General features: G+C 46.1%; 1 protein-coding gene across 2 annotated transcripts in view; it reads right to left on the minus strand.

Annotated features, from left to right (window-relative positions):
- Positions 1-442: 442 nt before the first annotated feature.
- Positions 443-14,674, minus strand: part of ME3 (malic enzyme 3) — a 199,913-nt gene continuing 185,681 nt past the window's right edge. For both annotated transcript variants that reach the window (XM_037840991.1, XM_037840992.1), the window contains exons 9-15: positions 9,048-9,145; positions 8,512-8,625; positions 6,947-7,052; positions 6,204-6,346; positions 5,476-5,649; positions 2,071-2,169; positions 443-680 (exon numbers count right to left, since the gene is read on the minus strand). In XM_037840991.1, coding sequence (XP_037696919.1) covers positions 519-680; positions 2,071-2,169; positions 5,476-5,649; positions 6,204-6,346; positions 6,947-7,052; positions 8,512-8,625; positions 9,048-9,145 — 896 coding nt within the window. In that variant the 3' untranslated portion in view covers positions 443-518. The remainder of the gene's footprint in view (positions 681-2,070; positions 2,170-5,475; positions 5,650-6,203; positions 6,347-6,946; positions 7,053-8,511; positions 8,626-9,047; positions 9,146-14,674) is intronic.

The following is a 14,674-nucleotide window of genomic DNA, read 5'->3' on the forward strand; positions in this document are numbered from 1 at the left end:
CTCACATTCCCCGTCTCCCTATGACTCATCCATCCGTCACTCTCGGGACCCAGTGCAAACACTGCTTCCCCTGAAGCCTTCTCTAATGCCCTTATGGGAAGTAACCTCTCCCTCCTTGGAACCTCTTCTTCAAAAATTTCTATCTGCACTCTTTTCATGAACTCTCTTCCTTAAAATGAAACAAACTGCATCGGTATCTCATCTATTCCACTAGACCCTGAGCTCTGTAAAGGCAGGATTCTAGGCAGGACTCTTATTTCCCAAAAGGCTGAGCCCATAGTTGGCAACTAATGGATGAAGAAATGCTTTGGAAGGAACCCAGAGGAGGGTGATAGAAAGTGAAATCCCAAGGCCTTTAGAGAAAAGGCTCTCATTCATCATATACCTGGGCATCTCCCCTCACACTTGTAAGTTCAAAGGAAAAATCACAGCAACAAGGATAGCCATTTTGAAATCCATTTATATTGTCAGTGTTACTCTGGGCTTCATCTGGCCCAACATCAGTCACTGAGACTGCATCAGATTGTCTGAACATTCATGGCTTCCTTGGGCCAAGTGTAGCTGTCCAGAGTGAATGAGTCATAGTCTGGAGTGTAGACCAGGGATCTTACAAAAGCCTCCTTGTCCTTGGGCTCCGGATAGTAGGAGGCGAGGTTGTGTTTGTACGCGTAGTCGAGGACCTAGGGAAAAACATGTCTGGCTGAGGAATTAGATCTAAAGAGAAACCTGCCTAAAGGCCCTTGCCTGGTTCCTCTCACAGGTTGTGACCCATGCAACCACAGGATAGGAAGGATTTTGAGCTTTCTGCTGGACAGGAAGCTTTGAAAAAGTCAAGAAGCCACAACCTAAATCTGCCTCTGCCTCCAACTGCCTATGGGTCTTCAGGGGTTCCATTATCCTTGTTGAGCCTCAGTTTCCTCATATGTAAAATGTAGGTAATAAGGCCTTTTTCTGACATGGTGTGAGGATAAAATTAGATAATAGGACAAAAGTGCCCACTGATATATAAACACACACACACACACACACACACACACACACACACACACACACACACACAATTTCCTTGAATGTGAATTGAATGTGATAAGTAGTAGCCTGGAAACTGTTGCTTGTGTATTAGATTTGGCTTCAAATAACTTCTGGCCTAAAGTTAAATATCCCAAAAGGGAAGTAACTAGAAGGGGTGGAGCCGGAATATGAGCTGGACTTCTGGTTTTGAGGGTTGATCATGGATCTTGCCCCAGACAACTCAGGGGAGGTACATGAAATTGGGCAACGTGTTTTCAAAAATTATTTTAAAAGCTTTTTATTACAGAAAATGTAAGACATATGCAAGTAGAATATATAAAATAAACTCCCATGTACCTGTCATCCAGTCTGGACCAGTCTTTATTATACCATGTTCTGATTCTTTGAAAAACCATCATCTCTGCATGGTCTCCAAGGTGACATTTTTAAATCTGGAATATTCCATGAACCTGATCACCCTATGGCCTAGCCATTCAGCGAGAAAGGAGAGGAATGAACATCTACTCTGGCCAGAGAGGCACTGAGTAACTGGGTAAGGAGTTTTCTCATTGCTCTCTTTTAATCTTCTCCAGAACTCTGAGAGACAGGAATTACTGGCCCCTTTGGGAAAGGAGGAAACTGAGGCTCAGGAAAATGAAGTGATTGGCCCAAGGTTACTCTGCTGCTGACTGGCAGAGCAGGGACCCCAAAGCCTGAGCTCTTTCCATAATGCTATGCAGGCTGACCTTTCTGTATAAATGGGCAGTTATGATTCATTTTGTTTTAATTCCACTCACATTCCAGCTCATGGACTTTGATGACCTTTCTGCCTGGCATCTGAAGAGAAATCCAGGAGCCTTCCCAGAACTGGCCTGGGTGGGTGTTGGGGGTGGGGCATGAGTTGCAGTAGTTTCTCACCCAGCCTTTAGGTTACATGCAATGCAGCCCAAGGAGTATAGGATGTCTCCATAGCTGCCATCCCCTTAGCCCTCTAAAGTTGCAGAGAAAGAAAGCAGTTGGGTCTCACTACTCATATTGCAGGGGTAAGATGTCCCTTACTTTGATGGCAATTCTCAGAGACACATCTCGGATGGTGGTGAGTGGTGGGTAGAGTCTCCCCTGGCACAGATGCTGCTCAGAGACCTCCTGGGCAATTTGCTGGGGAGAGGGACAGAACCAAGAGAAATGAGCTGAGCTTCTGTCTTCCCACATTACCCCAGAGACTCACCCTGCCTGCATGCTCCCCCCCACCCACCATAGGTGATTACTGCAGTTCCCACTACTGTCTGTGCTACCGTGTGGCCCAACAGGAGCTTAATGCTTGGGCTTAAGCCCGGACACTTCTTTTTTTGTACTCTGAGGATGGCTGAGGCTTAAAAAAGCAAACTGAGGGTCTCTGAGTTTTAAAGGAAAATCCTAAGATCCAAGATGAATAACCTTGTAGCCTCCTAAGCAAAGACTCCAAGATCTTCCCTTGGCTTATCCAGCCTGTTGCCTAGGGGTCCCTGGGTCCCTCACTTCCTGGTCCCAGCCTCCCCTGACATGCTCAGTATAATCCTGATGCAATCCTTAGGTGCCCATCTAGGCCACCTTATCTTCCTGTTTTCAGGGCTCTTTGAGCCCTCCCTTCCAGCCTGGGCCCAGTCTGAGGAAAGGTCACTGCCCCCAGTGAGTGACACCATCAATGAGCCTCTTGAGTTATCTGAATGAATACCCTACACACATCATCCTGGGAGCAGCACCTCCCCCAGCTTCCCTCCCTGGTTCACAGCCTGCCTCTGAGGGCGAGCCCTGCCCCACAACCTCAGGGGCTGGTGCTCAGCCATCCTTTCAGATCAGCTTCTTTGATGTGGTGACTCTGAGTCCACCCCCCACTCCCACCCCACCCCAATATCTGGTGTGACATTTAAATTTTGAGAAAAGCCACTGGTGCTTTTTGAGAACTGTGTGCCCCAGAATGGACAAAGGGGAGGAAGTGGCCTGGCCTCAGAGTATGGCAGAGGGAAGCAGGCCTCTCCCTTCTCTGCCTCAGTCTCACAGTCCTATCTCTCCATTCGTTCAGTCAAACATGCACTGAGCTCTGTGATACGCTGGGCTCTGTGCTAGGTGCCGAGAATCCATAGTGAAGAAGCCAGTCTTTTCCCTCCTAGAGATTGGTAAATATGGATAATTAACAACATAACATAGTGAGGTGAGTGCAAGGAGAGGGACATACAGGCATAGAGGAAGCCAGGGTTCAGCCTGCTGTGTACAGGAGAGGCTTCCCAGAAGAAGAGACATAAGCTGACATCTGAAGAACACAGCATGAATTACTTGAAAATGGTAGAAGGAATGGTACATGCAAATGCTTGGAGGCAAGAGCGAGCAAGAGATTGCATGCAGGAGACTGAAAAGAGTAATGTAATAGGGTAAAAAGAGTAATTGAAAAAGAGTAATAGTAAGGAGAGGCTAAAGGTGAGGCTGGAGAGGAAAGCAGGGCCAGGTGAGGAAGGGCCTTGTATGGAAACCATCTTAAAGAGTTCAGTTTTATCTGAGAAGCCATAAGTAAGGTCTGAAATAAAGAGAGAGACTTGGCCTGATTTGTTTCAGAAGATGAACAGATTAGGGGGAAGCCAGATTTCCATGCCTAGATCTGCATCTACAAAGATTATGTTGAAGAATAAAGAGATCTATCATGGTGTGTGTGGTCACTCCTAAAAAGCTGGAAACTGGTAATAAGCTGCAGCAGGCTTGGAGTTAAATTGTCTGGAACCATCCTGGCCTGTCACTCACAAGCCATGTGACCTCGAGCAAGTTCCATAAACTCTCTGTGCCTCACTTACCTCATCTATAGAAATAGGGATAATCACTATGTCTATTTTATAGTTATTAAATAATGCTATAAATAATGTAGATCTCCTATAAATAATGTAGATTTCCTAAAACTTAAATTTTTTTTCCACAGGAAAATCAGATTCTACCTACACTGTCTTAACTGAAAGGCACCCTTTTCAGAAATGTAACTTGCCAGGGGTATAAAGACCTGACTGTCAGTTACTAGAGGGCAGAAGCCTTGTCTTGCTCACAGTAGGTACTTAATAAGGAGATTAAGAAGAGGCTCCCATGTAATTGTCAGGATACTGTTCATGAGATGATGGAGCAGAACTCTCCCATAGCAGTGGTGGCAGGGGCGTGGGATGTTTCTTGGGGTTGCAAAGGAAGAACTATAGCAACTGTGCTTCTGCACGACAGGGGAATTTGTTTTCAAACTGACTCCAATTGGGAAGTGGCTGTTCCCATCCAAGCAGCCCTGCCCACAGCCACAGGACACCAGGAGCACCAATCACAGCACCAAGAAGAAAGAGAAAGACAGAACGTCCAGACAAGAGGGACAGAAGCCACGGCACTAAGCCATAGCTGGTGTGCTCAAGGGATGGGAGTCGCTAAAAAGCCTTCAGAAGACATTGTTTGCACGGCCACATGGAGCCAGTGCTCAAGCAAAGACCAAGACACAGAAAGAGCATGGCACATGGGGTGGTTTCTTGTGGGACTCAGAAGTGGATCCCATCGGGTTGTGCTGAAGCCATCCCATGCCTTGATGGTTTCTGGCTCTCAACAGGGCCATGGTGAGGAAGAAATGCAGATGGCTGTCAAATCACAGTCGAGCCTTTGGAGCTCGCGTATAAATATATTTAATATTTATATATAGCTTCAATTAGCTTAACCTCCCAACAGAGACATTTCTATGCCTCAGTTCCTTCACAGTAAGGATAAATGTAAAGTGCCTGACACTTGGTGAGCTCCTGATGAATGTTAGCCACTGGGATTGTTATTATTAATAACCATCATTATGAACGTGGGCTGTCATTCTCACCAAATCCTTTCATGTATTCAAAACGTCCAGTAAAGAACCCTTCTTTTCTAGTAAGATACCTAGGGCAGGTGTACCCTCCCACCCCCATAACTGCTCAAGATTCAGATGCTCAGAGTAGGCAAAACCTGGAATGATACCTGTCCCCTCCCTTGCAGAAAGCTGTTCCAGTGGGGCTTATTGTGCCACCAGTTACCCTGGTGATGTGGCCAATGCCCATATCTGGAAGAATCCTCTACCTGCCACATGCTACATGCCCAGTTCCAGGTGGCTTTGATGGCATCCTGTCTGTCTAGGCATCTAGACAGTCATTGCTGGGGAGGCAAGGGGTGCTGTGGAGGATGCTCCCTCACTGCCAGTGCCTCCTGCCAACACCCTCCCTCCCTGAGCCCGTTCCTCCCTCCTCCCCAAATCCTATGTGTGATTTGAGATGTTCAGGCCTCAAGGTGAGCCTGAGAGAAGCTTGAGCTTCAAGCACTTTGGGGAGATATTGCCAGGGATGGAGGCAGGTGGGTAGATGAGAAGAGAGGATGAATATGTGGGGACCTGGTGCAGGATCCAGTGTAGACCACAGGCCCTGTCAGGTGCAGGTAAGGGGAGAGGGACAGTGATACCTCTGCTGTCAGGAGGAAGATCTCGTCTGGGATGTGCCGAATCCCGCCAGCAATGACTCCCAGTGCCACTCCAGGGAACACATAGGCATTGTTTCCCTGTCCAGGTATGAAGGTGCTGCCATCCTCCAGAGTCACGCTCTTAAAAGGACTTCCACTTGCAAAGATCCCTCGGCCCTGGAGGCAGGAAGAAAATCAGATGTGGAACTTGGAAATCTGTTTCAGGCAGTAATCATCTAATCTTATCTCCCAAACGCTGGACCTTTCTTCATCCTTTCGCAAATGCTCAGCATTGTGCTGAGAACATGGCAGGTGCTCAAAACCTGTTCACTTGACCAGAATCCCAGGCTGAGTTACCTGGCAGCCAAGAAATCACTGAAAGGTGATGGGGTTCACTGTACCTTTTTAACCTGTCATCTCCTGGGAGAACCAACCCTGGACATGCCAGATATAAAAGTGACCTAGAGTCCAATGCCTTGGGTTCTGGCCAAAGCTCTCTGTTCTTTAGGAGGAACCTTGCATAGTATAGTATAATCGGTCAGAGCTGGGGCTTTGGGGTCCGACTTGGGTTTGAGTGGCAGCTCTGTGACCTCAGGCAATTTACTTCATCTTTCTGAACCTCAGTTTGCTCATCAGCGATATTGGGGATTTTTTTTCACTCTCATAGTGTTACTTATGGTTACTGTTTACTATGTCCTCTCAGCCTGGGGAAAGAAGGACTCCCCGCTGACCTCGGTGACCCGGTAGCACTTCTCAGCCGTGCACTCGGCCTTGCTGGTGGGGTTGCTCAGGGCAAAGATGATAGGGCGCTCGTGGAAGGAGGCCATGTCCCTCAGAATCTGCTCCGTGAAGGCTCCCGCGATGGCAGCAACACCTACAGGGAAAAGGGGGGTGGGGGTAGTGGGGATGCCTATTCTTTACAAACAACCCACTCCTCTCCTGGTGGTGGTGATGGTGGGGAAAACCAGGTGCAACACAAAAGTCTGGCCAGGAATCTTGGGGTTGGCATCTGACTTAGGGACTGAGAGAGCAGAAGAGAGAAGGGTCTCCTGCCTGAGACTTCCTGATTATCTCTAAGGGACCACCGGTCCACATCATGTCCCTGCCCAGTTGAGATGCATCTGTGAAGGCAATTCGTGAACAATGCCATTTAGAGTCGGCCCCTCCCTCAGTGCAGAGAGAGATGCCAGGGAGGAGAGCTCATTTCATCCTGGTTATTGCTCATTTCACCCTGTGCTTTCCTCTCTGCACTGTGTAATTCTGCAACACTAAGCCCCAAATCTTATGCCTTACTTCCATGGTTTTTATATAGTAGTCCTTCAATAAAAGTTTGTGGCATTGAACTGGATGTGGGCTAGGGGAAAGAGCTGTATTTCCGTGGTTTAACTTATGCCCTCTTGCTGAGCCTTAGTCTCTCCATCTGCAAATCAAGAAAGTTAGCTGGACTGGGCGATGGGCCTCTACCACCTCCTACCTATGATGGCTGTGGGCTTCACCAGCCTCACCACCTCCTCCAGGGACTTCACTTCAGGATGGTTCTGGGCAAACGTCTCTTTCTCATGGTTCAGGTGGCTCCTCCCCTGCAGGAAGAGAAGGAACATGAAGCAGCTGGGCAGGGAGCAGAGATGCATTTGGAGACTAAGAGTATTCCCTGTTGAGCACCATTCTTTGGTCTGAGTTATCAGATGCCTTGGGGTGAGTCCTCTTGATCAGATTTGGGATCTTAACATGTATTTGTGTGTGTGTCTGTGTTCTAACCCAAACACATAAGAAGAATCCTTAAAATATTGCTTTGAGTTGCTGGGGTCATGGCTTCCTGGTACAGGACAGAAAGGCTCTCAGGAAATGCTGAGTCTGACCAAGACCCTTGGCCCCAAAGCATCCAGCATCCAGGCCTAGCTCATGAGCCACCTGGTGTCAGGGAGCTAAATTTGGTTTTACAGGAGCCACTAAACTTCCTGTTAATACCACTCAGCTGAGCTCCAGGACAGGCTTGGAATGGTTGGTGGTACCCCAGCAAGCCCTGGAGTGCTTTCATTTCTTCAGATGGAAGTCAGTCAGTAAGAGGCTGGCATGAGCCCTAACAAATGGTTACAAATGGTTCTGATGACTCCTTTAGGTCACGTGGCCTCATGGAATAACCTGGGGTGGGAGGAGGAATCTCCAGGCCTTACTACCTTCCAGCAGTAGTCTGACTCCATATGGAGCAACAGAAAGGTCACTTTCTGCTGAGAGGTCTCTGCTATTCTTGGGCAATGGCTTCATCCACTTCTCTAGTTCCCACTGCCACTGTATGTTAGTGAAATTCTAGGAATTAAAATATGGAGCTCAGAGTGAAGCTCTAAGGGAGGGAATCATCCAGTTGCACCCCTCACCACATTCAGTTGCCCACTCAGAAGATGGACTGTTTGTCTCTCATTCACTCTTTCACTCAGACCTCAAACATTTATTATGTGCTTGCCATGAGCTAGGCATCGTCATCAAGAATATAGAACCTAGGGGGAGACAGGCAAAGGGGCACCTGCCCGCACTGTGGTAGGTGAAATGTCGGGAGGAAGGAGGGCTATGTGAGCACAGAATTAACTGAGACATAGATGCTCAAAGAAAGCTTTTGGGAGCAGCTTAATATTGAAGCTAAATCAGAAGATGAGTAGGAGTTAACAGGGAAGGGGTTGAGGTCTGAGAGTAGGCGTGTGACAAAAGGGAGAAAAGCACTTCAGGCAGAGAAGCAAAATGTGCAAAGACATGGAAGTGAGTGAGCATGTTACTTTTGGAGAACTATGATTCAACATGGCTGAAGAATACTGCAAGGCAGGAAGGGGCAGGAGATAAGGCTGGAGGAGGCACACACAATCAAAGCTTTCGGACAAGAGCCATTAAGGCTACTTTGTGAAGAGTCTTTTGCTCTGGAGTTTAGGCTACTGCTGTCCATTTGCTCCATATTTTGTCTGAGCAGTTTGTCCCTTGGAGCCCTCTTCCAGTCCAGTTCCTGAGAACTGTAAGTGTCAGGAAACCTCCAGGTCTCCAGATTGAAAGTACCTTGACAATGAGCCCCTTGGAGTCCACCATCCAGATCTTCCTCGTAGCCTCTGCCTTGGGGACGCCTTCTTTCTCTAGGGCCATTACAAGGAGGTGGGCGATGCCCATGGCTGCCTGGTGATACCAAAAGACAGACAGATGTTCAGATACAGGAAAAAGCTACTCAGAATTTATCAGATACCTCACCAACATGGACCCTTTTCTCCTCACCACCCGCCATACCCAGGAGACCCAGTTAGTCTCTTTGCCTTGAGACACTCAAATATTGGGGCCCAGGCACTGAAATTATCATGATATACCTAGGCTGCTTCCATGTCTAAGAACCTCAGAACACTGCCCCTCTTTGATGCTTTGCCACCCACTCTTTTTTTTTTAAATCAGAGAAGTTGTGGGTTTACAGAAAACTCATGCATAAAATACAGTGTTCCCTTATATCACCCTGTTATTAATACCTTGCATAGTGACTTTCCACTCATTCTTTTTCTCCTACTGGAACAACAGTAGAGACACCCCTCCCCACCCCCAATGGCACCTACCTCACCTGCACCTTGGAAAACAAACACATGGTTGGAGAGCTTGTTCTTGGTGATTCGCAGAGCTGCCAGGATCCCTGCCACGGCAACAGAGGCTGTGCCTGTAACAAAGTGGGTTGGCATCAACTTCTGGCCCCTGGCCCCCGTACCCCAGAGAAGACCCTCAATAGTGTCCCCTACACCTAGGACCTGTGGGGAGGACAATCAACTTTCCTTAGCCCTTGTATAAGTCAATCCTGTAGGCATGTAGGTTTTGGAGCAAATCCATGGCCTCTTTTGCAGATAAATCTCCTTTTGAGAAACAGCTCCTGGACCCTGGGAGAGAGGATTAACTTCTTGCAAGGTACTGCTACCATCAACATTCATAAATGCAATGATGGGGATAAATATATAATAGGATCTAACAAGAAGTGTGAGCTTCATAGAATGATTTAAGGGATAAAAGAACAAAAAACACACTAAAAATGAGACCACAACCTAACCATGAGACATCAAGTGACCGTGTGGCCCGAGCTGCCCATCTTATCCACCCAGCCATAAGGCTGGAAGTGTCCAGTAGCGTTCCATTATTAAATGGCTTGAGCATATCCAGAAGATACAAGTAAGCTGCATACGCAGGTGCTCAGACTCCTTCAACACTTACTCCTGCTGCATAACTTTCTCTCCCTCAGTCCACACCTATGGCTTCACTGGGAACTCCTCGTGACTACTAGCTGGCCAAAGAGAAAACAAACTTGGGCTTGGCTTATAAATTGTACTCAGTGATATGCTGGCACCAGCAGTGGATGGTTGCAGTTCCACAGCCCCAATAAAAGGTAGTAGCCCTGGAAGGCAGTGGTGAAAGAATCTTCCCAGGGAACATACTTCAAGTGGTACATTTGCTTTCCCACTTTGTCTGAACCAAGAGGTGGCTAGATCTACACTACCTCATGAGCAGTTGCTAATGGTTTAGCTGGATGGTCAGGGACTTGGAAAGAACAAAATAGTAAGACCTTGGATGGACCTCTTGGAATAGGCACAGAGTATGAAGATGTTTGTGTCCCATATGAAAGCTCTCCAAAAGGCATATTGAAAAGAGGCTTTCAATAATCAGGTGGATTAAATGACATGTTCTGTGTGTCAATCAGCATCTTTTCCCAGCCACCACCAGTGTTTGCTCAATGGGCTTAAAAGTTGAACAAAACAACCGTGATGGCAAGGATGGAAGCTTTATGACATAGGGGCTAGCAGTCTGCAAACCACTTTTCCACTTTGCCAGCTGGCTCTATATTTGGCTTTGCCAATATGGGGCCCTAGAGGGAGACTGAAAGGCTGGAATAGGGGGTGAAGAAACTTTTTCTCTATTCTTTACACATCACCCCAGTCTTGCAGGGGTGCCAGATAAAATACAGGACACAGTTAAATTTAAATTGTAGGTAAACAGCAAATAATTTTTTGGTAAAAAAAAAGGTCCCACATATCGTATGGGACATACTTGTACAAAAAATTTTTCAATATTTATCCGAAACTCAAATTTCATTGGGTGTACTGTATTTTGTTTTTGCTAAATCTGGCAACCCCAAAGCCTTGGTGCTTCACCTCCACAACAGCAGCTGTTCCAGCAGAAGCAGCTGAATCCAGTTTGACGTTTCCCCATCACTTACAGAATTAGTCACACAGCACACTCCTCAGTGACGTGAGTGTCCACCAGCATTCCTTCCTCAGGGGTCTGGGTCTAGGCCCTTGGGGCCTCCCCGCCCTCCGAGCACCCAGGCATCACTACCCAAGCAGGGCGCTGTCCTTGGAGGTCCAATTTCAGCCCTCAGGCCCCTCCTCCAAATTTCTAGGTTTTAATAGTTCAATCCTCTTTCCTTTGTTCCCCCAGCTGCAGGGGTGGTAGCAGATAACTCCACGATAACTTAGTGTTTCTTTTTGCCTTTTCAGCTCTTTAGTATATAATTAACAATTCTTTATATTAGGTTTTCTCTGTTAAAATAAATGATGTAGACCCTGACTGGACTCTGACTGATAGAGAGCTCACAATAAAGTAATCACAGCTGTCAATGTTAAGCCTCCATGATGATCAAAGAAAGGGAAATTAAAATGGTTACTACTTATGGCTTATTAAATTTGCACAGTTAAAAAAATGATATTATCTAGAGCTAGCTAGGCAGCAGTGAAAGGTAAGAAGTTCCAGGCTACACTGTTGGTGACATTTTAAGGTACTACTTATATATATTGGTCTATTTCCCAATATAGACCAAAGGCATAAAATGTTTTTGCCCTTTGATCTCATATGTCTACTTCTGGGAATCTATGTATGGAAAAAATCCAAAATATATGCACTAGGATATTTATGACAGGGTTATTTGTAATTCAGAATGACTAGAAGTGACCTACATACCCAACAAAGGAGCAATGGTTAAATGAATTAGCTACTGTGGACACTCAGTGGAATATTTTGTAGCCTTTAGAAATGTCCATTATGAAGATTATGTAGCCACACAGAAAATGCCACAAAGCTAGTAACCAGCATCAGGTATTGTTCAAAGTGCTTATATGTCTTAATTCATTTAATCCTCACTATTATCATCTCCATTTTACAGGTGGAGAAAATGAGGTACAGAGCATTTTGGTGAGCTGTCCAACATCATTTAACAGAGCCAGGATTTGAATCCAGGGAATCAGGCTCTAGGGCTGGTGTTCTTAACCACTAAACTATGCTCCATTGAGTTAACTGGAAGAAACAGAACCTCAAACTGTATATACAGTATGATTTTAATTATAATGAGATACTACACATAGAAAGAATTTGGAAGGAACTGCAAAATACTGACCTGGTTGCAGAGTGGGAGTATGAGTGAATTTTCTATTTTCTATTTCCAGTTTTCCAGGTGGTTTGCTTTTTGCTAGCTCTGGGGTTGGGCCTGCTGCCAGAACATGTGTTGGACTTGTGCCTGTCTTAGAGGCTGTGTGCTGGGCCAAGATGGGGGCATAGCAAACAGCTGGAGTTAATAAGTGCACGTCCCTCAGTGTGGACAGCAGAAGGCAGGGCCCAAAGCAGGAACACGCTTCCTAGAAGACAGGTGCAGGTTCTTCTGTCTTCACACTCCTATTAGAGACGGCTAAACTGTCAGCAGGGTCCCAGCACCAGGCTGAGGACAGTGGGGACTCCTAACATCCTTCTGAGGGTCCCCCAGGAGCTCAGGGTGCTCTTACTGACAGCCTACCAGGCCACAGGCACCTTTCCAGACACTGTGCAAGAAAGAGGAATCAGACATGGTCCCTGCCAGCAAGGAACACACGATCTACTAAGGTTTGGGCACAAACAACTGTAACACATTTAGTTGTCCAGAGGTCATTGTTTGGAAATTCATTATTTATTGTGCATCAATTACGTACTAGACTCTGGGGTATGAGGATACAACTTGTAAAGAAACAGACCAGGTTCATTACTGCTTTGTGAAGAAAGAAGGTATTAAATGATCACAGTGTGTTGACTGTTGTAAAAAAGTTGTTCATGCTGCATTTTTTGATAGGTGATGTGTAGAAAAGTATAGCATCAAACTACCTTTGAGCTTCATTCCTCTCTGTGTACTTTATGTACCATTCACATTATTCATCCTTTCTTAAACTTGCCACGTAAGTTTACACTTCTGTGCTTTTACTCATGCTGATCCCACTAACTGTAAAACCCTTCTGCAGCTTTTTTTTTTTTTTAAGATTCAGCTCAAATTTTTTCTCCTCTATGAGGTATTCTCTGCTTCCCCCAGGCATCATTAACCACCCTTTCTTTTCCCACATCTACTTTTTACCTAACACAAAAAAGATGGGTTTTGAATGCAGTATTGTACTGCATTCAAAAGAAATAGCAAATTGACATCCAAGAAGGCATCTAAAAGCAATTTCGATAATTATTTAAATCACCCGAAGAGGTGGCAAAGAGAATTGTATTGTATGACCCTCAGCAAAAACCCCAATATTCTTTGTACACCATCTTCTTCAAAGTCCACTTATTATAGCAGCCACTCCCCAGTTCTCTGTCTTCCTGCAAACAACTACATCCCATCCTCTCTGCCCCTCAGAACCTACTTTTGTTCTAGCTCTACCAAGTCAGTATCTGCATTTCAAAAGACCCCCAGATGATCTGCACGCCCATTAAAATTTGGGAAGCACTGAATTAGATGGCTCCTCTACATAAAATACCAGTTTCCATTGGGTGGAGACGGAGTTTTCTGCTACTCGGATTTCTATTTCAGGACAGCTTCCTGAAAGGCAGCGCTGCCCAAAACCAGGACCACTAGATGGCGTTGAAGATATTCCACCAGAAAAGGTCCCAAAGAGCAAACTCACGGAGGACCCTTCCTTCTTGGGTGTCAGAAATATTTTGGAGTTAGAACCCGAAAGCTGAATAACTGGGCATACTCACAGAAATTCTGCACTGGATGGGGACTGGAGATCATGACATCCAACACTCCAATTGTATAGATGAAGAAACTGAGGCCAGAGAGGGGCAATGGCTTGCCCAGATCAGTTACCCAGCTGGAGGCAAAGGAGGGGAACCTGGGGTGCTCTTTCCACTCCATCATGGTCCATGTCTGCTTAGACAGCCTTGAAGGCAGCAGGAGAGACGCTACAGGGTTTCCTGGGAAGAACCCAGGCGTGGGTGGTATTGGAAGCAGAGGGAGGTGAACAGAGGCTGTGAATGTCAGCTGAGACTCCGGAAGGGGTGGAGAAAACAAGACTCACAGATTGCGGTGAAAGGATACAAAGGCAACTACCATTTATTGATTGCTCACTGTGACCCTGGCTCTGAGCTACATGCTTACCTGCATTTCCTCATTTAATCTTTTCAACAACTCTTATGAAGTAGGCACTGTTATTATTCCACTTTTTTTCTCAAAAGTGGAAAGTGTCGAAGAAAATAGAAACCATCAGGAGAGAACTTCTGAATCCTCTCATCACCAAGTCTGTAAGCTCTCTGCCTCCACGTCCCTATTTCTCCTATTATCATAGATGAACTCTTCCTGCTCCTAGCAAAAACCACCTCCACTTGGGTGTTGATTCCATCATTCTTGCTTGCAAAAGGAATTTGTTCCTGTAATTTTCTCCCCCTTTTCCTGAGTCCTCAATTTCCCCTCTCTACTGGATCATTCTCATCAGCAGGCAAATATGCCGTAAAGCCCCCGTCTTAAAAAGGTTCTCCCTTGGCCCTATGTAGCTCCCACCCTATTTCCTACTCCCCTTTGTAGCCAGTCTCCTAAAGAGTTGAATATACTCACTGCCTTCATTTCCTTCTTCTAGGTCTCCCTGAAAACCAGTACAGAAAGCTTCTGTCCCCATCTTTTGTTAAGGTCACCAAATACCTCCACGCCCTCAAATTCAGTGGTTTATCCTCTGTCCTCCTCCTCCTTGACCTCATGGCAGCACCTGATACTGTTGCTCATTCTTTCCCTTGGGAAACTCTTCTGTTACTTGGCTCCTGGGACCCCACATTCATTGGCCACTTCTCTGGCCACTTCATGGTCTTCTGTTACCTTCTGTGAGATGGCCAGTTATCCTAATAACAGTCCAGAACTCAGAAGGAAAAAATGCAGCTCTTAAGCCTCAAATTATAAAGATTGGCAAATAAAATTATCATCCCTATCGTT

The sequence above is a fragment of the Choloepus didactylus genome, chromosome 6 (assembly GCF_015220235.1).
Source record: "Choloepus didactylus isolate mChoDid1 chromosome 6, mChoDid1.pri, whole genome shotgun sequence".
In the NCBI taxonomy this organism is placed as follows: Eukaryota; Metazoa; Chordata; class Mammalia; order Pilosa; family Megalonychidae; genus Choloepus; species Choloepus didactylus.